Raw genomic sequence first — 25,699 nt, 5'->3', positions numbered from 1 at the left:
GGAGAAATTCCCAAATCCACAAAGGACTCTCTCTCTCTTGAAACCATTATCCACCTGGAGTAAACAGAGCTGAGTGACTGGCCATCCTTCGAGCACCAGAGCCCTTGCCCGCCCTCCTCCTCATGTTATGTTCTCATTGGCTCAGAGTTCAGCCCCAGAGTATTGTGTGTTGGGTTGGGGGGCACTTTATCGAGAGCTGAGGTTTGAATACCATGTAGCAGAGGATGGCATGATAGATGACTGGTTTCCTGAGAGCTCCGCCGGTGCTATTTCAGGCTGGACAACCTGATCTTCCATCCTGAGAAGTCGGAGGTGCTAGCCGTCCTTGATTGGGAACTCTCCACACTAGGGGACCCCCTGTCAGACGTGGCCTATAGTTGCCTGGCTCACTTCCTCCCTTCCAGTTTTCCCCTTCTGAAAGGTAGGCACTGCTTTTGGGGGACAGAACGAGGGAGGCAGTGCCATCCAATGGCTGGGGCTGGGCTGGTAGTGAGAGATAAGGTGGGAAAGTTTCCTTGCTTCCAGGGGAGCAGAGGGATGCCAGGGGAAACCCAGGTTGGAACATTTCTTATGCATTCCCTTAACTTTCTTGAATTTTCTTTTTTTTCTTTTTCTTTTTTTTTTTTGAGGGGTCACACCCGGTAGCACTCAGGGATTACTCCTGGCTCTGCAATCAGAAATTGCTCCTGTCAGGCTGGGGTACCATATGGGATGCCAGGATTTGAATCCCCGTCCATCCTGGATCTGCTGCTTGCAAGGCAAACGCCTTACCGCTGTGCTATCTTTCCAGCTCCCCCCCCCCTTTTTTTCAATGCACTCAGAAATCTCTCCTGGCTTGGGGGACCATATGGGGCAGTGGGGGGTCTAACCATGGTCTGTCCTAGGCTAGCGCCAGCAAGGCAGACATCTTACCACTCTGTGCCACTGTCTGGCCCTTTTTTTAACTTTCCTGAAAATTTTTTTTCTTTGAATTTTTAAATGAAAAATAACCTTTTTCTCAGGCCCTTACAGCCTGGCCGGCAAAGAAACAACCTGGGGTCCCTTAAGTATGTCTTGGGAGACCCCAATATTAACCACAAGAGTTAGGTTAAATAAAAATCAAAGGTTATCTTATTTATTTGCCGGAGGTTTTGGGTCACACTGGTGGCACTTGGGATACTCCTGGCTCTGCGCTCAAAAGTCACTCCTGGCAGGCCTGGGCAACCATATGGGATGCTGGGATTCGAACCACCATCTGTTCGAATTAACTACATGGAAGGCAAATGCCCTACCGCTGTGCTATCTCTCCATCCCCTATTTATTTTAGTTTATACTTTTTGGGCCATACCTGGTGACACTCAGGGGTTACTCCTGGCTATGTGCTCTGAAATCGCTCCTGGTGTAGGGGATCGTATGGGACGCTGGAGAATCAAACTGACGTCCGTCCTAGGTTAGCACATGCAAGGCAAATGCTGTACCACTTGCGCCACCTCTCAGGCCCCCCTAGTTTATTTTTTATTTTTATTTTATTTGCGGGGTGGGCCCCTGAGTGTCACCAGATGTGCCCCCCCCCAAAAAAAAAAAGAACTAGTGAGGCAAATTTCTGAGGGATGAAGGAATTTCCAGAATGTAAATGCTTGTGGGCTCCTTGAGGAGGGCTCCTTGAGGAGTGCCCCGTGAGGACTGCTCAGGGCTGTCCCTCAGGGTTTTTTTTTTTCTGGGGGGGCACACTCAACAGCACTCGGGAATTACTTCTGGCTCTGTGGTCAGAAATCGCTCCAGGGAGGCACAGGGGGACCATATGGGATGCCAGGAATTGAATCCAGGTCCGTCCCGGATTGGCCGCATGCAAGGCAAATGCCTTACTCTCTTCGGCCCTGTCCCTTAGGTTTGGGAGAGAGTGATCTGCCTAAGCTGGGGATCCCAAGCGCTGAGCAGCTCCTGGATATGTACCGTGAGCACGCCGGGATCCCTGCCGTGGACAGCTGGAACTTCTACCTGGCTTTCTCCTTCTTCCGTGTGGCCGCCATCCTGCAGGGGGTCTACAAACGCTCCCTCACAGGTACCAGGCAGCTGGAGGGGCTTTGCAGGGGCTAATCTTGCACGCTCAAACTTTTCCAGGGAAATGTTGCTTGGACAGGTCCCAGGGAGCTGGTGCCTAAGCTGGGATATAGACCTTGTATGTGAGAGCCCCCAGTTCAGGGGTCCTCAAACTTTTTAAACAGAGGGCCAGTTCACTGTCCCTCAGACCACTGGAGGGTCTGACTATAGTAAAAACAAAACTTATGAACGAATTCTTATGCACACTGCATATATCTTATTTTGCAATGAAGAAACAAAACAGATACAAATACAATATGTGGCCCGCGGGCCATAGTTTGAGGACCACTGCCCCAGTTCAGTTCTCAGCACCCTGTGGTCTCCCAAATATTGCTCTGGGATTGACCACAACAAAAAAACAAACAAGGGGTCCATTGAGATAATACAGCAAGTCGGGCACTTGCCTTGCGTGTGTCTGACTCAGGTTTAATCCCCAGCATCCTATATGGTCCCCAAGTACTGCCAGGAGTGATTCCTGAGTATAGAGTCAGAGTAACCCCTTGGCATTCCTGGGTATGACACCAAAACAAACAAGCAAATAAAAACAACACCTAAAAGGGGCCAGAAAAAAAGTACAGCAGATAGGACATTTGTTTTGCAGTGGGTGGGACACTTGCCTTGCATGCAACTGATCCAGGTTTGATCCTTGAGATCCATAGAATCCTCTGAGCCAGGAGTGATTCCTGAGCACAGAGCCAGAAGTAACTCCTGAGCATCCTGGGTGTGGCCCAAAGATTCTACATATACTCTGTTTATTTTTCTAAATAAAAGAAAGTTGAGTGCTCGCTTTGGCAGCACATATACTAAAATTGGAACGATACAGAGAAGATTCGCATGGTCCCTGTGCAAGGATGACACAGAAATTTGTGAAGTGTTCCATATTTAAAAAAAAAAGTTGAATGATTTTTTTCCTGTTTCTTCATAGGGCAAGCCAGCTCAGCAAACGCCAAGCAGAGTGGGAAGCTAACCGAATTCATGTCTAACCTGGCATGGGATTTTGCAATCAAAGAAGGGTTCCAAGTTTTCAAAGCGATGCCAGCCACACAGCCCTTGGCGAGGTCCTATCACACACGGGCCAGTGCTCCGTCCCTACCCAGTCCTCCAGGCACTAGGGCCTACTGCTCTACACCCAGGTCGTCCCCAACTCCTGCTGCCTCACCAGGAACCCTGATCCTCTCCCCTGAGGGTCTTAACGCACCCGTCAGGGAGCTGTATCAGCGGCTGAAGAAGTTCATGGACCGCCATGTGTATCCCGCGGAGCCAGAACTGTGTCGTCATCAGGTTTCAGCCAAGAAGTGGACCCCTGCCCCACTGATGGAAGAACTCAAGGTGAGCAGTATGAAAGCTGGGAAGACTTTAGGAGCAGGCAGTGCCTCGAACTCTGGACAGGAGAGAACTCAGACTTTGCATGCAGGAGGTCCTGGTACTACAGGCCCAGACACATACACACACACACACACACACACACACACACACACACACACACACACACACACACACACACACACACACACACACACCCAGTGGTCCCAAAATGGTCCCAAACCAAACACACACACACACACACATATACACAATGGTCCCAAATGGTCCCAAACCAAACACACACACACACAAGGCTGGGTGGAGCAGGGGAGGGTCTAGAAAACTGAAATGACACTCACCTCCTCAGAGCTCTCCTCCTTGTCCTGGGAACAAAGCTGTGCCCATCCAAACAGCTGGCCCCTGGCCTCCCTCTGTGCCACATCACAGCAGTTCCCTGAGTACCTCAAGTCATTCATTGATCCCCGGCCTGATTTCCACTCCTAACAGGAAAAAGCGAAAGCCGAAGGACTTTGGAACCTTTTCCTCCCCTTGGACACAGACCCCGAAAGAAAATACGGAGCAGGGCTTACCAACATGGAGTATGCACACTTGTGTGAGCTGATGGGAAAGTCTCTGTTTGCTCCTGAGGTACTGGCTCTACATTTCCTCTTGGGAAAATATCCTGACCGACAGCCACCCTCTCCAGTACCCACAGCCTGCACTGGAGCCAGGAACCCTGAGACCAGCTGAAACTTATAATGAGGGGGCCAGCTGCAGGCAGGAGAAGGGGAGAAGGGATCCAAAACAACAGAGTTTCTGTGCCCCTGGACACTAGCTCAAGGGACTGGAGCAAACACTTTGCATGATCATTCCCTAAGTGCCATCCACAGCATGACCTAACCCCCAGAACTACAGGCATGATCCCCTGAGTACCACTGGATGTGTCCCCAAGACCAAAGAAAGAAAAGGAAGTTAGTTTCTAGGCAGGCAGGGGTAAGTAAAGCCTCAGCTGGCAGGGCCTCATGTTTCCTTTTAGCAAAGATCTGTGACTGAGCTTTGTGGAATCTGAGCTAGTCCATGAAAAAAATTCATGTGTTAGGAACCAGATTGATAGAACAGTGGGCAGGGTGTTTGCCTACACGAGGCCAACTTGGAATGACCTGGGTTCCATCCCTAGCATCCCTGCCAGGAGCGATTTCTGAACTCAGAGCTGGGAGTAACCCCTGAGGAAAAGAAATAAAGAGGGGCAGAGCAATAGCACAGCATTAGGATGTTTGCCTTGCACACAGCCAACCCAGGACAGACCCAGATTCAATTCCCAGATGGTCCCCTGATCCTGCCAGGAGCAATTTCTGAGCACAGAGCCAGGAGTAACCCTTGAGCACTGCCTGGTATGAATGAAGAAAGGAAGGGAGGGAGGGAGGGAGGGAGGGAAGGAAGGAAGGAAGGAAGGAAGGAAGGAAGGAAGGAAGGAAGGAAGGAAGGAAGGAAGGAAGGAAGGAAGGAAGGAAGGAAGGAAGGAGGGAAGGAGGGAAGGAGGGAGGGAGGGAAAGAGGGAGGGAGGGAGGGAGAGTATGTGTCACAGGAGTGGAAGAGTGAAATATGCTGGAGGGCTTGAGATATCAAGGTGGCCTCATCTATGCGTCTAGGTTTGAGGTGTTTCGGATTCCGCTGAGACTGGCTATGCTGCCTTTTCTCCTTTGCAGATATTCAACTGTTCTGCTCCTGATACCGGGAACATGGAAGTTCTGGTGCGCTACGGCACAGAGGCCCAGAAGGCCCGCTGGTTGCCACAGCTGCTGGATGGCAAGGCCCGCTCCTGCTTTGCTATGACTGAGCCCCAGGTACCTCACGCTCATCTCTCCTCCGGGGCCTCCTGTCCACTCTGACCAGCACACGCTCACTCGCTCTCTCCCAGGTCGCCTCCTCGGACGCCACCAACATCCAGTCTTCCATCAGAGAGGAGGGCGACTCGTACGTGATCAATGGTCGCAAATGGTGGATCTCAGGTAGCTGATGTCTGAGTTTCTGGCCCCCTGCCCCTTGCCCAACCCCACTCTCTGGGCACCTTCCCGTGGAGAGGCAGAAGTTATCGTCCTCAGTGACTTCACCTAATGCCTCAAATGTGCTGATAAAAATCCTGCTGCCACTCACATGAGCTGTGTGAGAGCCTCACTCCCGAAGTGGTACAGATGTCACCTCCATTTTACAGAGGAGTGGGCTGGGGCAGAGTCACTGGGCTGGGGCAGAGTCACTGGTCTGGGGACCCAGACATTTGGATCCAAGGCCAGCATGTTTATGTGACGTCTGGGCACAAAGCAGAGCTTTGTGGAAGGCTAGTTTGAAGTTTTCAACCTCTTGTTAATTTTTTGGTTTTGGGCCACACTCAGCAGTGCTCAGGGCTTGCTCCTGGCTTTGTATTCAGAGATCACTCCTGCTGATCATGTGACCATGTGGGACCAGCTGTATGCAAGGCTAGTGTCCTACCTGCCTTACTGTTGCTTTGGCTCCAGCCTCATGTTACTGAATCATATTTGGAGTTTAATATGATGCATTTAAAAAAACAACCCTTTTGGGGCTGGGAAGGTGGCGCTAGAGGTAAGGTGTCTGCCTTGCAAGCGCTAGCCAAGGAACGGACCGTGGTTCGATCCCCCAGCGTCCCATATGGTCCCCCCAAGCCAGGGGCGATTTCTGAGCACATAGCCAGGAGTAACCCCTGAGCGGCAAACCGGTGTGGCCCAAAAACCAAAAAAAAAAAAAAAAAAAAAAACCCTGGGGCCGGGCGGTGGCGCTGGAGGTAAGGTGCCTGCCTTGCCTGCGCTAGCCTAGGACGGACCGCGGTTCGATCCCCCGGTGTCCCATATGGTCCCCCAAGAAGCCAGGAGCAACTTCTGAGCGCATAGCCAGGAGTAACCCCTGAGCGTCCCAGGGTGTGGCCCAAAAACCAAAAAAAAAAAAAAAAAAAAAAAAAAAAACCCTTTTGTTCTGTTATTTTTCTCTTTGAATTTACATGTATTTTTATTATTTACTTATGAACTCTCTTGAGGCATATTTATGACCTACATCACATCATTAATATAGTAATAAAGCATTCTCTAGAAAGTCTTTAAACTAGAGGGAGTTAGTCTTAACTATTACAATTAATTAAGTTGGCTTTTATTTGGGGGGAGGGTCACACCCAGCAGCGCTCAGGGGTTACTCCTGGCTCTACGCTCAGAAATTGCTCCTGGCAGGCTCAGGGGACCATATGGGATGCTGGGATTCGAACCACCAACCTCCTGCATGTAAGGCAAACGCCTTACCTCTATGCTATCTCTCCGGCCCCACATTGGTTTTTCTTTATTCCACAGAGGATGTTTATTATTTAGGCTTGAAGTTAATTTGTTCATATTTTCATGTCTGAGTTAGTAGAAATAAACTTCAAGCTCTGGAAATTAAAATTTGATTACGGATTGGTTCTGGAGAGATAGCACAGCAGTAGGACATTTGCCTTGCATGCAGCAGGACAGACAGTGGTTCAAATCCTGTCATCCCATATGATCTCCCGTGCCTGCCAGGTGCCACTTCTTAGTACAGAGCCAAGAGTGACCCCTGAAGGCCGCTGGGTATGACCCCCCCAAAAAAAAAAAAGAAAATTTTGATTATGGATTTATTTTGCTCTTTTGATTTTAGATTCATTTCTCCCTGGGACAAGATGCAAATCTTTTCTGGTCAGGCACTTGCCTCTGCCAACTACTTGCAGCTGGAAAGAGGAAAGAGCAGTGTCTGTGAAGGCGCCACGTTCAGAAGCACCTTGCTGGTCCTCATGTCACCTCGGAACATTCCTCTGTCTTTCTCCCTCACAGGCAGCCTGGATCCGCGCTGTGAGCTTTGCATATTTATGGGGAAAACAGATGCACAGGCCCCCCGCCACCAGCAGCAGACCATGCTCTTGGTTCCCATGAACACCCCAGGCATCAAGGTTCTCCGGCCTCTGACCGTCTATGGACTGGACGACGCTCCAAGTGAGTCCCCCAGGCAGGGCTGTGTTGGCTGTAGTGGCCCTTGTTGAGGGTGAAACTCCCGTAGAAGCTGCCCGCCTGCTCCTGGGCCTCTGGTTTCCAGCCACATGCGCAGCTTCTGAACAGGTCTTTATGCTTCTCTCTCTTCCCTCTCATCACCTTAGAGACAACCTAGGAATCTGAGTTGAAAGCCACACTGAACAGTGACCACAGGATAGAAGCAGTGGCTGGGTGGGCATTTCACGTTCTACAACAGCTAGTTACTTTCTGATTTGTTTTTAAGTTCTACTTTTATATGGAACCGGAGTTTATAGCACAGCGGGTAGGGTGTTTGCCTTGCATGTGGCCAACCCGGGACAGGCCCAGGTTTGATCCCCAGCAGCCCAAATGGTCTCCCAACCCTACCAGGAGCTAATTTCTGAGTACAGAGCCAGGAGTAACTTGAGCACTGCCAGGTATGGTCCAAAACCCAAAAAACAATAATTAATAATTAAAAATAATTAATTTTACTTTTACTAGAGAAATTGTTATTGTTTTTGGTTTTTTGTTTGTTCTGTTTTGTTGTGGGGTCACACCTGACAATTCTCCTGGTCCTGCACTTACGAATCACTCCTGGTGGTGCTCAGGGAATCATGGATGACAGAGCATGTGAATGGCCAAGTGCCCCACACGATGTCCCCTCTCTCTAACCCACCCTTTCTGATTTGTTGCTTTACACATTTCTGCCCTCTTTCCCCCTCCAATCACACAATTAATTAGACTGAATGAGGAACAGGAATTTTGCCAACATTGCCATGAACCGAGGCCAGCAGGAAGATCCAGCAGGACGATCAGACGGATCACTGAGGGGATGACTTGGGTACTTTGCAGGTGGCCATGGAGAAGTCCTTTTTGAGCAGGTGCGTGTACCCAAGGAGAATGTGTTGCTGGGCCCTGGTCGAGGGTTCGAGATCGCCCAGGGCAGACTGGGTCCAGGCCGGATCCATCACTGCATGCGGCTGATTGGGTACTCGGAGAGAGCACTAGCACTTATGAAGGAACGGGTGAGTAACCCCCGGCCCCTCCCTGACCCCAGCATCAGCTTTGCTACCACATTTCAAATCCTAATTCTTGTCTAACAGCAGACTTAGCAGGAAGAAAGTACCATATTTTTTGTACCATAAGATGCACCCCGCACCCCCAAGATGGGGGTAGATTCTGTGTGTCTTATGGAGCGAATGCCGCCTGGAGCTGAAGCCTGAGTACAGGGAAGAAGAGCATCTAACCACTTGACATCTGCAGTGTGACGCCCCCTTTATTGCACAGATATGCCACATAGGACGAGCAATCGGGTTAACGCAGTTTCACCGTCACATACGGATTTCGTTTAAGACTATTTGATCGTTGGGGCTGGAGCGATAGCACAGCGATAGCACAGCGGTAGTGTGTTTGCCTTGCAACCTGAGATGGACCTGGGTTCAAATCCCCACATTCCATATGGTCTCCAAGCCTGCAAAGAGCAATTTCTGGGTGCAGAGCCAGGAGTAACCCCTGAGCACTGTGGGTGTGGCCAAATAAAAAGTGCCCAAGAAATGTACAGTAGGAAGAGACCACTTTATATGTGGTCGACTCAGGTTTGATCTCCAACACCACAAGTGGTTCCCTGGTCCCTGAGTACCCCCAGATGTGGCCCCAAAGCAAAGAAAGGGAAAAAAAGGGCCTGGAGAGATAGCTTAGCGGCGTTTGCAAGCAGCTGATCCAGGACCAAAGGTGGTTGGTTCAAATCCCGGTGTCCCCTATGGTCCCCCGTGCCTGCCAAGAGCTATTTCTGAGCAGATAGCCAGGAGTAACCCCTGAGTACCGCTGGGTGTGACCCAAAAACCAAAAAAAAAGAAAGAAAAAAAAGAAAAAGACAAGACAAAAACCCCAAACTGTACCAAGAAAAGAAAAGGCAGTCCAGTTTGGTTTCAGTGTGTTTGGTCTCTGGGCTGACTGCCTGTGGACTGCAGTCTTTTGAGCTGTTCTTATTGGCTTTTTTTCCTTGTTTGTTTATTTTTTTTAATTTTTTAAATTAAAAATTAAATTAAATTTTTAAATTAAATTTAAATTGGCAGTGGTCCTCAGGGATTACTCCTAGCTCTGTACTCAGAAATGGCTCTGGGCAGGCTCAGGGGACCATATGGAATGCCAGGAATTGAACCTGGCTGGCTCAACCATGTGCAGAAAGCCTTATCACTGTGCTATCTTTCCAGCCCTGTTCTTTTTTTTTTTTTTTTTTTTGGTTTTTGGGCCACACCCGGTGACACTTAGGGGTTACTCCTAGCTATGCACTCAGAAATCGCTCCTGGTTTGGGGGACCATATAGGACACCGGGGGATAGAACCCCGGTCCATCCTAGGCTAGTGCGGCATGGCAGACACCTTACCACTTGTGCCACCGCTCCGGCCCCTCTCCAGCCCTTTTCTTGTTGTTTGAAAATCAAATGTTTTTCTCGGGGCTCAAGTACTTCAGCCCTGCGCTGTGGCGAAGCTTGGCTCCTCCTGACTGTTACTGCTAAAGTCTTCATAAAAGTGTGAACATAGATGTGGCAGTTGACTCAGAGGCCTTGGTCCTGAGGGAGAAATTAGGAATCCTCTCAAGACTTGATCCGAGGGGTCCTGAGAGAGAGTACATGATTAAGGCATGCTGGCAACATGTCTGATGCCTGGCACCACATGGTTTTCCCCAGCATGGCTGGCTGCAGCCATGGAGGCCAGAGAGCTCTGTCAGGGCAGCCTAGGTCCTTCAGGTCATGGCCAACAGAGCAGGGCAGGAGCTACACCATATCCTCAGGCCTAGCGTTGACACTAACACCATCACTCTGAAGAGCATCAGACTTCTTGAGCACTGTCTGAGAGACCACCTCCCCACTTCATAAGAGACTTGAGCCTAGGCCATGCACCGGAATGATCTGGCAACTCTGGTCCCCGGGGGTCCTGGTGATGCAGTTTTTCAGTGCCACGACTAGATGGGTGAGCTCCGAGCAAGTGGGCACGCTGCCCCATCCCTCAGTGAGCACAGCCTCTTGGACGTGTGTGAGAGCCCTGGCCAGGAAGAGTGGCCTCCTGCAAGCACCACTGGCAGGCATGCATGTTACTCAGTCGTTGCAGCATAGTCACAATTGTGAAGGGACAAGAGAAAAGGGGCCATCAGGGAGAGGTTGCGTCATCTGAGCAGCCCTACAGCCTTGATCACGTGGCATAGTGGCGAAGCAGCCCATGGGGCTCTGCTGCTAGACCCCAAAAAAGTACTGCACACTCTGATGTTCCTTTCTTCCTCCCTGCCTCCCTCCTTTCTCCTTCCATGGTGCTCAGGGCTTACTACTGGCTCTGCACTGGTGGTGCTAGGGGACCATATGGGACCAAAGGTGGGTTGGCCATGTGCGAGCACCTTACCCGCTGTGCTATCACTTTGGTTCCAGACACTGTTTCTTTTTTTGTTTTTGATTTTGTTTTTTGGGCCATACCCGGCGGTGCTCAGGGGTTACTCCTGGTTGTCTGCTCAGAAATAGCTCCTGGCAGGCACGGGGGACCATGTGGGACGCTGGGATTCAAACCAACCATCTTAGGTCCTGGTTTGGCTGCTTGCATGGCAAATGCCGCTGTGCTATCTCTCCGGCCCCCCAGACACTGTTTCTTAATTAAACACACAGATGCTGACTGTGGACTTTTTTTTTGTGTGTGTGTGTGGTTTTTGGGTCCACCTGGCAGTGCTCAGGGGTTATTCCTGGCTCCATGCTCAGAAATTGCTCCTGGCAGGCACAGGGGACCATATGGGACACCGGGATTTGAACCGATGACCTTCTGCATAAAAGGCAAATGCCTTACCTCCATGCTATCTCTCCGGCCCCAGACTGTGGACTTAACTTTTTTTTTTTTTTTTTTTTTTGGTTTTTGGGCCACACCCGTTTGACGCTCAGGGGTTACTCCTGGCTATGTGCTCAGAAATCGCCCCTGGCTTGGGGGGACCATATGGGACGCCGGGGGATCGAACCGCGGTCCGTTCCTTGGTAGAGCTTACAAGGCAGACACCTTATCTCTAGCGCCACCTTCCCGGCCCCGACTGTGGACTTCTTTTTTTTTTTTTTTTTTTTTTTTTTTTTTTTTTTTTTTTGGTTTTTGGGCCACACCCATTTGACGCTCAGGGGTTACTCCTGGCTATGTGCTCAGAAATCGCCCCTGGCTTGGGGTGACCATATGGGACGCCGGGGGATCGAACCGCGGTCCTTCCTTGGCTAGCGCTTGCAAGGCAGACACCTTACCTCCAGCGCCACCTACCCGGCCCCGACTGTGGACTTCTTAATGGAAAAAAACAGCTACAGTATGACTCTTTCTAGAAAAAAATATATGTAGAGAGCCAAAATACTAGTACCAGCATTCCATCTGGTCTCCCAAGCACTGTCAGGAGTGATTCCCATGTGCAGCACCAGGAATCAACCCAGAGCACTTCTGGGTCTTGCCCACATTCCCTCCCCCCAAAAATAAACACCAACCAGAAAACATGTCTATTGTATGTATGCATAAAAAAGAAGCCTCGAAGTTTATCCTATAAGTGACTAACTCAAGGTTTTGAGAATTGACTGAGAATTGACTTTTACACCATGAGACAATGCATTTTCATACTAGTAGCAGCAAGAAGAAAGCACAATGACTCTTTTGGGGATACCACTTTTGCAGAGGCCCCAATGCTGTAGAAGCGCTCACAAGAAGTCTGGTTTTGCTTAAATATATTAATAAAAAATAAATAAATAAAACGTATTAGAGATAAAAAATAAAGGTCTGGTATCTTGCTGCTGGATACCAGATACAAAAATAAAATCTCAGGCTGGAGAGATAGCACAATGGTAAGGTGTTTGCCTTGCACGCAGCCAAACCAGGATGGGTGGTGATTCGAATCCCGGCATCCCATAAGGTCCCCCAAGCCTGCCAAGAGTGATTTCTGAGCACAGAGCCAGGAGTAACTACTGAATGCTGACAGTGTGACCGCCTCCCCCCAAAAAGAAAGAAAAAAAAAAAAAAAGACTAGTTCAAGGACTTTGAGGACACCCCAGGGTGCGATTTTGGGCCTCGGTCAGCAGAGGGCACCCTCGCCAGGAGCCAGAAGTCACAAGCCAGATGCTGATTCAAAGCCATTGAGTTCTCAAGCCAGGAAGTCCGAGAAAGAATTGTTAGTGTTGACCTGGAACTGCCCCGTGGGAACTGGCAGTGGCTGGGGAGCCAGCAGGCAGGCAGGCAGAGGGGTCACCAACCCGCTCAGCCACCTCAGCCAGCCCCTGCCTCATCTTCCTCTGCTCCACCTCCACCTCCACAGGCCAAGTCCCGAGTGGCCTTCGGGAAGCCCCTGATCGAGCACGGCACAATCCTGGCTGATATCGCCCAGTCGCGCGTGGAGATCGAGCAGGCCCGGCTGCTGGTGCTCAAAGCGGCTCACCTCATGGACGTGGCTGGAAATAAGGTAAGAGGCAAGGCAGAAACCTCAGCCCTCGTGGCTGCTCCTCCCACACACAAGCCTAGCAAAGGCACCTGGCCTCCCAACAGGCTCAAGGACTCGACTAGGATGGATGTGTCAGCCATGGAGCACTTCAATAAACGAGAATGGAACTTGCTGTCTTACTAACTGGGTGAACTCTGGGTCCACCGATGGACCTCGGGTGGAGGGCGAAGGGGTCACACAGTCCCCTGACCTTAGCTGCACCGAGCCTAACTTCCAGCCAGAGAAGTACACAGAAGCTGGAAGAGTGGCTGAAGAGAAACTATTTCCACGTCGTTCCTAATGGGAACAGGGGCCCAATGTGGGCCTTTGCCCAGGGACCTCAGTGATGGGGTTTCCTGGGCTCAACTTCCCAAATCTTGGATTCGAGTTCAGCTCAGGACTCAACTAGGCCCCAAAGGGGCCTGGCAGGCCTTGGGTTCTTCTCAAGTCAGAGAGTGAGCACAGACAGCTCCCAGTCTGTCCTCCCTGTGCTGCCCACTGGCTGCGGGATGTTACCGAGTCAGGCCTTGTCCTCCCAGCTGCTGACAGCCTCCACCCCTGTTCTTGTGACCAGGTGGGGCCTCAGCTCTGGCCAGCTGCCTTTCCACAGCCCCGTCTCCTCTCCCTCTTCCTCACAGGCTGCCGCTTTAGAAATCGCCATGATTAAACTGGTGGCCCCATCCATGGCGTATCGTGTCATTGACCGAGCTATTCAGGTGAGACCAACTGGCCTGCTAGCTGCTTTTCACAACCCGCCAGACTGACTCCTGGCATCCCACTGTCCCAGCTCCCATCATCATAGCATTCCTCTTAATTCACACTTACTGCAACATGATTTCCCTTTTCCACTTCAAGCAGCCTTGAGGGGTGGATGGAGGAAGGGACGGCCTGGTCCCACCCCTACATTGACTTCGAGTCAACACAGGTGCAGAAAAGTTAAGGGACTTGTCCGAGGTCACTCATCCTACCTGGATTTGTGGGACTGAAGGTTTACTTCATGCCAGTCCCAACCCTCTGACCAAGCAGGGGTATGGGACTGGAGCAATAGTACAGAGGAGAGGGCATTTGCCTTGCATGTGGCCTACCCAGGCCCAATTCCTGGCATCCCATATAGTTCCCTGAGCCTGCCAGGAGTAATTCCTGAATGCAGAGTCAGAACTAAGTACTGAGCACTGCAGGATATGACCCCCAAACAAAACTAACTTAGCAATTTAGTTTGACTGCTTTGCTCCCAAGTCTTCTCAGTGGGTCCCCAGCTTGGAAATTGCCTGGTAGCAGAAGTTCCCTTGACGAGGCAGCTTGGGGTCTAGTATGGCACCATGTGACGTGTCCCACATCTTAGCACTGCCAGCTTGGGGGAAGGGGGGTAAATCCCCGAACCATTCTGGAGACTTCTGGGCTGGCCTTTGACCCAAGGCTCACCAGGAGCCTCCTCTTCTCACCCACCCGTGTGTGGCAGGCCTTCGGAGCAGCAGGGCTGAGCAGCGACTACCCACTGGCCCAGTTCTTTGCCTGGGCCCGAGTTCTGCGCATTGCTGATGGTCCCGATGAGGTGCACCGGGCAACTGTGGCCAAGCTGGAGTTGAAGCCCTCGGTGTAATCATAGGTGTAAATCTGTGTGCGGTGTGAACCCCATACCTCTGCTGGGCTGGGCCCGAACTTTCAGTGACAAGATTTGAAAGGCCCAGGGTCTTCAATTCTTGCCATTGTCTCCTAAAGCCACTCCTGGAAGCAGAGGCAGCCAGAGCGGGCTGTGGCCTAAAGTCCAGGACTCCTCAGGGAATGAACTGAAGCCATAAAGTTGAGATTGATGATCCTGATTTTTCCTCAAACCAGAACACTAATAAAGATGTTACATGAGGAAATTACAAATTAAATCAACAAATTGAAAAAGAAAACAAAGGGCCGGGCGGTGGCGCTAAAGGTAAGGTGCCTGCCTTGCCTGCGCTAGCCTCGGACGGACCACGGTTCGATCCCCCGGCGTCCCATATGGTCCCCCAAGCCAGGAGCGACTTCTGAGCGCATAGCCAGGAGTAACCCCTGAGCGTCACCGGGTGTGGCCCAAAAACCAAAAAAAAAAAAAAAAAAGAAAAAGAAAACAAAACCAAAAACGTTTTTGGGGAAAGGGGCCACTAGGGAGGGACCACAAAAGAATAAACTTGGTAAATTTGAGCATGACCCAGGAGTTGAAGGTTAAGGTCCCGCTTCCACCTGCCAATCTCAGTGCCTCAGACCCCTCACTGCGGGAGTTTTCTTTCATTTGGGGTCTCACTCAGTGGTGCTCAGAAGTTACTCCTAGCTCTGCGCTGAGGAATCACTTCTGGTGGTGGTCTCCCCACTGTGCTATTGTTCCGGCCGTCCTCAAGCTCAGAACTGAATTTCTGCAGGATTCTACCTGGGGCATTGGTCTGGACATGTCTGGGGCTGCAGACAGCTTGGTCACTGGTAGTTTTTGATCCACTGCCTCAGCACTGAGCATGCAAATGTCACATGCAAATGTCACCAAAGAATTGGGGTTCTTCTGAAGTGGGGGTCTCCATTGCTCCCATATTTCCTCAGCTGCTTGATATCAAAGGTGAGGGCTGTACCATGGTCATTAGCATATCCTGGCCTCTCAGAAGAAAGTGGACAGAAGAAAACATACTCCTTACCAAGGTCTCAGTTCTTGGAAAAGAGGGAACATACCCTCAAGCCCGAAAGCAGAGAAGTTCCTGACCCTTAGACCACACTGCTACTCCTGCATTTGAATGTGCTGTGGCTAACAGCTGCCCCTATCAAGCAGGCCAGTGGGCTGCACCCAGTATACCAGCTCTCCTGAGGAGAAGCCCCCACCCCAGCTGCAGCCAGGGTGCCCAACCTGACTTCTCAGTTTAATGTGTCCCCAGGCAGGTCCTCCACCACACTGCTTGTTTCTCCCAAAAGGACAAGTTCCATGCAGGCCCCCAATTAAATTGTGCTCACGGCTGTGGCACCCCAGACAAACAGCTGCACCAGCAACCTGAACTTTCATGGTGATGGTAGCCAGGAGGCGTGTTTTCATGGTACAAGTCTTGGTGCGTAGCCCGGCCCATCTTGTGCCCCCATGGAATTTCTCTGTGGTCCCTGTGATTAATGTGGCAGCTAAGGGGAGCAGGTGCAGGCTCAGACTACAAGTTAGGGTTGTGGGGAACCCCCCATGAGCCCACTCAGACACTCTGCTGCCAGGGCAAAATACAGCACAGCTGCAGCTCCTCGGGCTGGCGCTCTGTGAGTGGTTCTTCCCCTCCTCCCCTCCACTGTGGGCCACTCTCCAGCTCTCCCCGGGCCTGCCCAGGGCACGGCCTTGGGAACATGCTGAAGAACAAAACAGCTCACCTTACTCTGAAGGAGTTTGTTCCCACGGGGCTCCCAGTCCAAAGAGGCAGCCTGAGCCCTGAGCGGGAGGGGTTCTAGAAGAGGCACCAGACGCAGGGGTCCTCAAACTTTTTAAACAGGGGGCCAGTTCACTGTCCCTCATACCATTGGAGGGTCTGACTATAGTAAAAACAAAACTTATGAACGAATTCTTATGCACACTGCATATATCTTATTTTGCAATAAAGAAACAAAACAGATACAAATACAATATGTGGCCCGCGGGCCATAGTTTGAGGACCACTGCACCAGAGCCTGAGCTGAATGGCCAGAAGGGCCAAGGGGGCTTTCAGAGGAAGGAGCAAAGCAGAAACCCCTGGGAGCAGCTTCAGGGCTTGGGAAAGGAGCAGAAGGCAGGAAGTGCGGGTGATTTCAGGGTGTTCTGAGGAGTTGGTGTTGAGCTTGCGCTGGGTCTTAGCCAGAAAGCCCAAAAGTGGTGAGGCCACTAGCTTCTAAAGGTGACCAAGTGGTGAGTTTACCTGGTGAGGAGATATCCCAAGACTGGAGAGTTTTGCTGTTATGTTTGTTTTGTTTTGGAACCATACTGGCAATGCTCAGTGTTTACTCCTGGCTCTGCTCAGTATTACTCCTGAAGAATAGTAAGTGCCATATGAGATACTGGGGATCAAAGTCTGGCTGGCCGTATGCAAGGCAAGTGCCAGAGCTGTCTTCTCTTTCCAGCTCTGTGGCTGGAGTTTTAAACAGTTCATAGGGCAGGAAAGATGATGCAAAGGACTGGAGCAGGCTTTGCACACTTGAGTCCTAGGTTCAGACTTTGCATGGGACCACTGGAGCTTCAAGCCTGGAGTTGCCTTGAGCACTTCTGGGTGTGATCCAAAGCAAACACATAATAAACAGGTTTAGACTGGGCTACAGCTCAGCAGTAGAGCACTTGCCTTGCATGTGTGAGGCCCTGGGTTCAGTCCCTTGAACTCCCCCCCCCAAAAAAAAAACACCCAAAAACAGCAGCCAGGGTCATAATACAACATAGGACACATCCATATGTCCCCCAAGCACCTCTGAGTTCCTGAGTTCAGAGTTGGTGTAACCCCAGGCACTGCTAGCTGTGGCCCCAGGCAAACAAAAAAAGAAATCTAATAGGGCCAGAGTTATAGCTTAAGGGTAGGGAGTTTGCCTTGCAGGCTGCTGACCCAGGACTGATCTGGGTTTGATCCCTAGCAACCCATACTGCCAGGAGCAAATAAATAGCTCCTGGCAGGCATGGGGGACCATATGGGACGCTGGGATTCGAACCAACCACCTTAGGTCCTGGATCGGCTGCTTGCAAGGCAAACGCCTGTGCTCTCTCTCCAGCCCCTAGGAGCAATTTCTGAGTGTAGAGCCAGCAGTAACCCCTGAGTGTTGCTGGTGTGGGCCAAAAACAAACAAACAAACAAACAAACAAAAAAAGAGGGCCCGGAGAGATAGCACAGCGGAGTTTGCCTCGCAAGCAGCCAATCCAGGACCTAAGGTGTTTGGTTCGAATCCCAGTGTCCCATATGGTCCCCCATGCCTGCCAGGAGCTATTTCTGAGCAGACAGCCAGGAGTAACCTCTCAGCAACACCGGGTGTGGCCCAAAAACAAACAAAAACAAAAAAATAAAACAAAAAAAAAGAGAAAAATCCAAACAGGTGATCCAAAGGAGCATTCATCTTCCCCCATAACTCCTGAGGCACTGTCCCAGAACTCCTGCTCTGGCGTTGAAGGTAGTTGTGTGGTTGTGAGCATATGCTTGGGCATGATTAGGCTGGGTTTGGTAACAATCGGCCTGGCCAGTTTGATCTGTGAGGTCCTTAGCAGCTTCCCACCACTTCTAAGTGGCCAGACCTGCCTTGGGAAAGGGGAAAAATGTGATCCTAAATGTTAATAGCTCCTTTCTTCTTTCTTCAATTTATTCTTTCACAAGGCAACGAAACCCACATTTCTCTGCTGCTTTAGTTTGTTTTATGTTTTGGGGCCACACCCAGTGGCGTTCAGGGGTTACTCCTGGCTCTATGCTCAGAAATCACTCCTGGCAGTCTCGGGGGATCATATGAGATGCTGAGGATTGAACCCGGTCTGTCCTGGGTTGGCTGTATGCAAGGCACAGCGTGTTAACACGCTGTGTTATTGCTCTGACCCCATTTCTGGTGCTTTCTTGGTAGGCCTCAGGGAACTACATTTTTGTAGGGCTGAGTTCGCCCAGCAATCAATGAGCAGCCATAAGCCCATCCAGGATGGTGGCTGAGTGGGAAGGAGCTTTCATCCTTTCCCAACCCTCCTCTTCCTCACTCTCCTTGCAGCAACTTTTACTTTTTTTTTGGTTTTTGGGTCACACCCGGCAGCGCTCAGGGGTTACTCCTGGCTCCACCCGGCAGCGCTCAGGGGTTACTCCTGGCTCCACGCTCAAAAATCACTCCTGGCATGCTCCGGGGACCATATGGGATACCGGGACTCAAACCAATGACCTTCTTCATGAAAGGCAAACGCCTTACCTCCATGCTATCTCTCCGGCCCTGCAACTTGCACTCTTGGAATCTACCACCTCTCCCTGGCTCCAGACCTGATTCTGATTGCAGATAATCCCAGAATACTCCAGAGCAATCCAATAGAAAGAGCTAAACCCCAGGACACTCTGGAATCTTCCAGAATACCAGCTAAGGATCCTAGCACTTGCCCTTGTTGGTGGCCACAGGGCTTCAGAGTTCCTGGGTTAGAGAAATAAGACAGGAATTAAAGTGCCTGCCTGGCAAGTGGTTGACCTGAGTTTGTCCCAACATTACAGGCACTACCCAGCAAGATCAGAGACCATCCTGGGTCACAGAAGCAAGATTAGCTAGCTCCTGAGCACCCCGAGTGTGGACAGCAAACTCACAACAAATGAAAAGATAAAGGGAACTAGTGCAGAGGTGAAGGGACCTGCCTTGCTCCAGGCTCTCCTGGGTCCCATATAATCTCACAAGCACCTCCTGGAGCAATCCTAGAACCCAGAGTTGGGAAATGGTCTGTTGGGACCCAGGTTGTGGTGCCGGTGTCTCCCGAGAAGGCAGGCTTGGAGGCTTGACTTGCAGGACTGGGGTCACCCCTGACACTTTCATAGGGCAGTTGCTTTGGCAGAGGGAGACCTGGAGGTGACAGTTGAATTGTAGTTGGACTTAGCTCTAACCTGAATCCCTTGAGCCATTTTGAAGATTCATGTAGGTCATTGGGTTTAAGGGAGTCAGAGTTTTCTCTTTGACTTTTTTTTTTTTTTTGGTGTTTTTGAGCCATACCCAGTTGTGCTTAGCTCAGAGGTTACTCCTAGTTTTGCGCTCAGAAATCATTCCTAGCAGGCTCAGGGAATCATATGTATGGGATGCTGGGGATGGAACCACCCTGCCTCTGTGCTATTGCTCCAGACCAGGATTTTTCTCTTTGAGATGCAGTACTTTTTTTCCCTTTTCCTTATCTTTTTGCTTTTTGGGCCACACTGCTACACCCCACTCAGGAGAACCACACACCAAAGTGTAGTGCTCTCCTGAAAAAAGAAATTATCTGCCAAAAAGGTCCGCTTAGAGCAGTCAAAATCACTTGACCCTTTGCGTGGATTATTTGGACATAATTTCATAAGGGCTGTAACTAGTTCTCTCTTTATTTTTAACCAATATTAGAAATCAGGCCTTAGTAATTTCTTCCTACAACAAAGGACAGTGCTAATCCCGCCAAAAAATCTCCCATTCAACAGCTCCCTGTAATTTTTCCTACCTTGGCGCCTAAATTCAGGTTTTTCCATTACTTAGCTCAAAATAAAGTAATTTTCACTTTTCACCCCGAAACTCTGATACATTCCTCACATTTCACCCGATAATTATTTTTTCCTTCTGTTTTACCCAAAGCAAAGCGAACCCAAAACAAGCTGTCTTTTTCACCTTCAGTATTCCGCTCTTTAATATGCTAATCTAGCCAGGGTCTTTCCATTCTTCTCCCAGTTTCTTTGATGCCTAGAATTTGCATCTGCCTTCCAAGTCTCTAACCTTTAAAAGCTGCCAGCTCAAAAAATAAATTTGTCTTTCGTTTCTGCTAACGAGAGTCCCCATGCAATCTGCGTGGTTTCATTCATTTCTACAATATATTTCCGTTATTCGCCATTCCTCGTGTCCACCTTCTCCCCGTGGAATTTTTCCCGAACTCCACGAAGGATCTGTTTGCAGGCGCTGGCGTCTTGCAAACAGAATATGGCTCACAACACCACACCCGGCAATGTTCAAGGCTGATTCTGGCTTTGCGCTCAGTGATCACTACTGGCAGTACTCAGGAGACACTGTGAGATGCCAGAGATTGAACACTAGTCAACTGCATGAAAGACAAACAAATGCTCTAACCACTGTGCTATCACTGCAGCCCCCCAGTTTTGAGGATTTTATACCTGGTACCACCTAAGATTCCTCAAGCTTCTCCAGGAGTGACCTCTGAGCACAGAGCCAGGAGTAATGCGGAGTACCTCTGGGTGTGGGAAAACAAAAACAAAAAAGGAACGTCCTGGCATCTAAGTTCACTGAAATTTTTGTTTTTCTTTGTTTTCAGACAGTGTTCAGGGTTGACTCCTGGCTTTGAGCTCAAGGATCACTTCTGGTGGGGCACAAGGGACTCTGGAGCATGCTGGGGATCGAACCCAGGTTGGTCATGTGCAAGGCACAAGCTCTCCCTGCTGTCCTGTCTTTCTAGTCCACCCTAAGAAAGGACAGAGATAAAAAAAAAAGGGGGGGTGGAACAATAGCACAGCGGTCCTTGCATGAGGCTGACCCAAGTTCAATCTCCAGCATCCCATATGGTCTCCTGAGTCTGCCAGGAGGGATTTCTGAGCACAGTGCCAGGAGTAGTATACTGCTCCTAAGCACTGCCTTATGTGCCCCAAAACATAAAAAAATCAAAATTAAAACAAAAAAAGGACAGGTCCAGTGTTTTTATATTTACTTTTTTTTTTTTTTTTTTTTTTTTTTTTTTTTTTTTTGGTTTTTGGGCCACACCCGTTTGATGCTCAGGGGTTACTCCTGGCTATGTGCTCAGAAATCGCCCCTGGCTTGGGGGGACCATATGGGACGCCGGGGGATCGAACCGCGGTCCGTTCCTTGGTAGCGCTTACAAGGCAGACACCTTATCTCTAGCGCCACCTTCCCGGCCCCTACTTTTTACTTTTAATTGAATTTTGTTCATTTGGGGGAGCGGGGGGGGGGGGGTGGTGAGTCTTACTGCCCCAGTCCTGGCTATCCGGGCCATCATTTCCATTCGGGACATCCTCTCCATCTGGGACACACCTGGAACAAAGATGATGCTTGGTCCCCACACTAGGAGATCCCTGAGCCCGCTCAGGCCCCGCCCAGCCCAGCTGATTGCAGACAGGACAGGACTAGGTCCCTGAGCCCGAGAAACTGCACTGTCTGGGGTGCCCAGGAAGGGCCAACCCTAGGCAGTTGCTGCACTTACTTGGGCCAGGTACCTCCCACATGCTTATGGGGGCAAATGCAAGACAGTAGCATATAGTGCCCCTTGAACCCGGGACTGGGAATGTTCGGGGTCCTGAGGGGTCTGTGCTGATGTCCCTGGACTTGATCCCACACTATAGACCCACTTGGAGTGGTGGTAGGAACAGGGATCACCTGGGTAGATGAGGGGGGCCCTGGGCCCTCGTTCACGTACCTTTCAGTGGTATCGGCCTGCCCGGAGTCCAGGCTGCTGTGTTCAGGTTCCCTTCCCACTGGTGCTGGAGCTCCCAGTAGTAAGGCTGGAAAGAACAAGGCAGCTGGGACTCAGCTCCCCTGTCCTCTGCTATAGCTCAGCACACCCACTCAGGGCCTGCTGAGGGGGACTGGAGCGATGGTGCAGCGGTAGGGGGCTTGCTTTGCATGCAGCTGACCCAGGACAGACCTGGTTCGATCCCCAGTGTCCCATATGGTCCCCCGAGCCAGGAGCTATTTCTGAGTGCATAGCCAGGAGCGATTTCTGAGTGCATAGCCAGGAGCAATTTCTGAGTGCATAGCCAGGAGTAACCTGAACTCACCGGGTGTAGACCTCCCCCTCCCCCACGAAAAAGTAGAAGACCCAAAAGCTAACACCTGGAGCTGCTCACAGGATCCCAACGTCCAGAGACTGACGGTCCCACTCCAAGTCCTGCCTTCTGGATCAGGAACTGGGGGTCTGGCACCCCGGCAGGTCTGGCTCCAGGCCCAGGCCACATGGGGGTTGCCACCTCGGCAACCTGCCCAGGGCCTCTCAAGAGCTGGGGTTCCTCGCAGGGGCCCACATGCTTCCTGACAGCAGCAGCGACCCCCAAGCTCCAGGGAAGGGACTGGGAGGTGTCTTTGGAACGAGCTCCTACAGGAAGCATTCCCGAAAGGCAAAGCTACGTGAGTGGAAGGGGGCTATGACCATAGTCTCCTCCTCCCCAAAGACACCAAACAACCCCCTCAACAAATGAGGGCAGCAGCTGCAGGGGTGCTTTAGGGAGTAGGATAGACAGGAATGGGAGACACTGCACCCAGGTCGCCATCTGGTCCGGCCCAGGAATACAGCTCCTGGCGGGGTCTTGGTGGGGGACCAGGGCCTGGTCTTCTCTCCCTAGAGGATGAGCCTAGGGGGTGAGTGTGTCCCTGCACGGATAGCCAGCATAGGGGACTCGGCTTTGAGCGGGTAGTCAGAAAGGCAACAGAAGGCGGCCCCACACCTGCGAGTTCTGGGCCAGGCCAGTCCCGGGGTACCTGACAGAGCCACGGGGGGGGGGGGGTGTCCCCATGCTGATGGGGGGCTGACACAGCTTATGATGGCTTTCAACTCAAACCTAGTCCTAGAACTCATTTTGGGATCTGTGACGTGCTGTTATTATTACACTACTATTACACTATTTAATAATAATGTTATGGGGCCAGAGAGATAGCATGGAGGTAAGGCGTTTGCCTCTCATGCAAAAGGTCATCGGTTCGAATCCCGGCGTCCCATATGGTCCCCCGTGCTCGCCAGGAGCGACTTCTGAGCATGGAGCCAGGAGTAACTCCTGAGCACTGCCGGGTGAGACCCAAAAAACCAAAAAAAAAAAAATAATAATAATAATGTTATATTATACCAGATAGGGAGGACATGTGTGCACAGATAGGTGCTCCCGGTTTCCTCCTGGCCCTCCTCAGTGGTGACTCAGCAGTGCTGGGGAGACTGGATGAGGTGCTGAGGAGCCAGGCCAGCGCCTGCCTGCCCTTGTGCTTGCTTTTTAGAGCTTCCTCTCCAATTCTGAGAGGCAAAAAGTCCTTGTCCTCAAGCCATGCAGCAAAGACACCAAACTTACCCGGTATTCGGGCCCACTGGGCCTCATCTCTAAGGTGAGATGAGACTCACCGTGATCCGAAGTCAGGTGAAGGTTGCTTCCTTCAGGAAGAAATCAGCGGCCTATGAAGGTGGAGTTAGGTCAGAAGGTGGGAGCGAGGCTAGGAGGCGGAGCAGCGCTCTGGGCCCTGAACAACTGCCCCTGCCCGCCCACCCACAGGGTTCTCTGGGGTCCTGGACTGTGACTGCAGCAGGAGCACCCACCAAGGGGTGGTACTTTGCCTTCCATGTCTACCATCAGGGCTCCCCACCTCTCTGCCCCTTGCAGGTCCCTAGGTGGGCTCTCACTAGGGGTGAGCACTGGGCCTTGGAAAGCCCCTCACCACCACCGCATGGGCACTGAACAGACTCACCACCTGACTGCACGTTTAGCTCCATCTTCACCTTCATTATTCTGGAGCAAAACAGAGGCTGTGTGAGTCCCTTGACCCCGACACAAGTGTCTCCCCTTGTCAGTTGCAGGAAGTACCCCAAGCCCCATCAGGAAGGGGCCCCAAGCCAAGACCAAGCAGGCTGCAAGATCCCACAGCGGGCTGAGGGTTGTACCCCCAATGCTCAACACACTGAACTGTGAGACAGGCATGCGAGTGGACAGAAGACACCAATACCAAAGCTTGTGGAAAAGCAAAGACATTTTCGTTTTAGCCACCATATCGTTCTGACCCTCAATTTTCCTGTTGATGTGGGGAGAGTAACCATAGAGGTCAGGCACAATCCTGTTCCCAGCAGAGAAGGGGGGGGGTCAGGGGGCCTGGAAGTGTAGGCGCTACCCAGCAAACCTGGTCAGTGGATGTGCAAGGACTAAGTAGAATGAGCCCGGTGGGGAGCCAGCCTGGAGTCCGTATGCAGACCCTACGCTTCATACCACCTCCCTGCCCTACTGTGCTGGGTTCCTTTTAGGGGGGTTTGGGACACAGAAGCGCACAGGTAAGCAATCAAACCCCTGAAAGATCTGTCCCCTGGCGCTGGGCCCCTCTCCAGCACCCTACTCCCAAGAGCCAGGAGCAGGGAGGGTTTCCCGGAAGAGCATGACTTTTCCTTTTTTTGTTTGTTTGTTTTGTTTTGTTTTGGTTCACACCAGTCAGTGCTCATGGCCACTCCTGGCTCTAGGCTCAGAAATCGCTCCAGGCAGGCTCAGGGGGTAGGGGTGGGGTGGGACACTATATGGGATGCCTTACCTTCATCTTACCTTCATGCTGTCTCTCTGGCCCTGACTTTTTCATTTTGATCTCCACTGGGTGATACCCGTCTACACCAGACACCTTCTTCTTCACTTCACACCCCTACCTCTTCCTCCTCTTTCTTCCCTGGGACTTGTTCTGGGGTACCTGAGGGAAGAGGTTTGGGTCAGGTCAGGTGGGGTTGGGTCAGTCGGGTCAGTTGGGTCAGGGCTGACACACCCATTTTCTCCACAGAGATCATTTTTCCATGCATCTTGGTTTTTTGTTTGTTTGTTTGTTTGTTTGTTTTTGGGCCATACCTGGCAGTGCTGAGGTTACTCCTGGCTAGGCACTCAGAAATCGCTCCTGGCGGGGCCGGCGAGGTGGCATTAGAGGTAAGGTGTCTGCCTTGCAAACGCTAGCCAAGGAAGGACCTCGGTTCAATCCCCCGGCATCCCATATGGTCCCCCCAAGCCAGGGGCAATTTCTGAGCGCTTAGCCAGGAGTAACCCCAGAGCATCAAACGTGTGTGGCCCGAAAAAACAAAAAGCAAGGCAAATGCCCTTCCTGCTTTGCTATCACTTTGGCCCCAACTTAGAATTGCTTGAGCTCCAGCTTTGTCCCTTAGTTAATAGTGAGATTTTTTTTGGGGGGGGGTCACACCTGGCGGTGCTCAGGGGTTACTCCTGGCTGTCTGCTCAGAAATAGCTCCTGGCAGTCACGGGGGACCATATGGGACACCAGGATTCAAACCAACCACCTTTGGTCCTGGATCGTCTGCTTGCAAGGCAAACACCACTGTACTATCTCTTCGGGCCCTAATAGTGAGATTTTAAGCAAGCTATATCTTCTCTAGCCTACCTGTTTGATGTAAAATATGAGTGAGAGCTAGGGAGATGGTTCAAAAAGCTGGGGTATATTGGGGCCAGAGAGATAGTATG

General features: G+C 51.1%; 1 protein-coding gene, 1 long non-coding RNA gene and 1 other non-coding gene across 3 annotated transcripts in view; 2 read left to right on the top strand and 1 right to left on the bottom strand.

Moving 5' to 3' along the window:
* ACAD10 (acyl-CoA dehydrogenase family member 10) overlaps nt 1–14,523 on the top strand; it is a 35,791-nt gene extending 21,268 nt beyond the window's left edge. Inside the window, exons 11-21 of the mRNA XM_049789324.1 lie at nt 276–421; nt 1,868–2,041; nt 3,005–3,408; nt 3,892–4,032; nt 5,091–5,228; nt 5,303–5,393; nt 7,230–7,388; nt 8,256–8,428; nt 12,714–12,857; nt 13,514–13,591; nt 14,335–14,523. Coding sequence (XP_049645281.1) covers nt 276–421; nt 1,868–2,041; nt 3,005–3,408; nt 3,892–4,032; nt 5,091–5,228; nt 5,303–5,393; nt 7,230–7,388; nt 8,256–8,428; nt 12,714–12,857; nt 13,514–13,591; nt 14,335–14,475 — 1,789 coding nt within the window. The 3' untranslated portion in view covers nt 14,476–14,523. The remainder of the gene's footprint in view (nt 1–275; nt 422–1,867; nt 2,042–3,004; nt 3,409–3,891; nt 4,033–5,090; nt 5,229–5,302; nt 5,394–7,229; nt 7,389–8,255; nt 8,429–12,713; nt 12,858–13,513; nt 13,592–14,334) is intronic.
* Nucleotides 2,859–2,965, top strand: LOC126031654 (U6 spliceosomal RNA). The gene has a single exon (XR_007503487.1). It is a non-coding gene; the product is annotated as a U6 spliceosomal RNA (small nuclear RNA).
* An 8,951-nt stretch (nt 14,524–23,474) lies between the features above and the next one.
* Nucleotides 23,475–23,986, bottom strand: LOC126031119 (uncharacterized). The gene is made up of 3 exons (XR_007503238.1): nt 23,952–23,986; nt 23,611–23,661; nt 23,475–23,505 (listed from the first exon to the last, which is right to left on the bottom strand). It is a non-coding gene; the product is annotated as an uncharacterized LOC126031119 (long non-coding RNA).
* Nucleotides 23,987–25,699: the final 1,713 nt, after the last annotated feature.

The sequence above is a fragment of the Suncus etruscus genome, chromosome 15 (genome assembly GCF_024139225.1).
Source record: "Suncus etruscus isolate mSunEtr1 chromosome 15, mSunEtr1.pri.cur, whole genome shotgun sequence".
Taxonomy (NCBI): domain Eukaryota; kingdom Metazoa; phylum Chordata; class Mammalia; order Eulipotyphla; family Soricidae; genus Suncus; species Suncus etruscus.
Note: the sequence above shows the minus strand (reverse complement) of the source record. Positions and strands in the feature narration are given on the sequence as shown.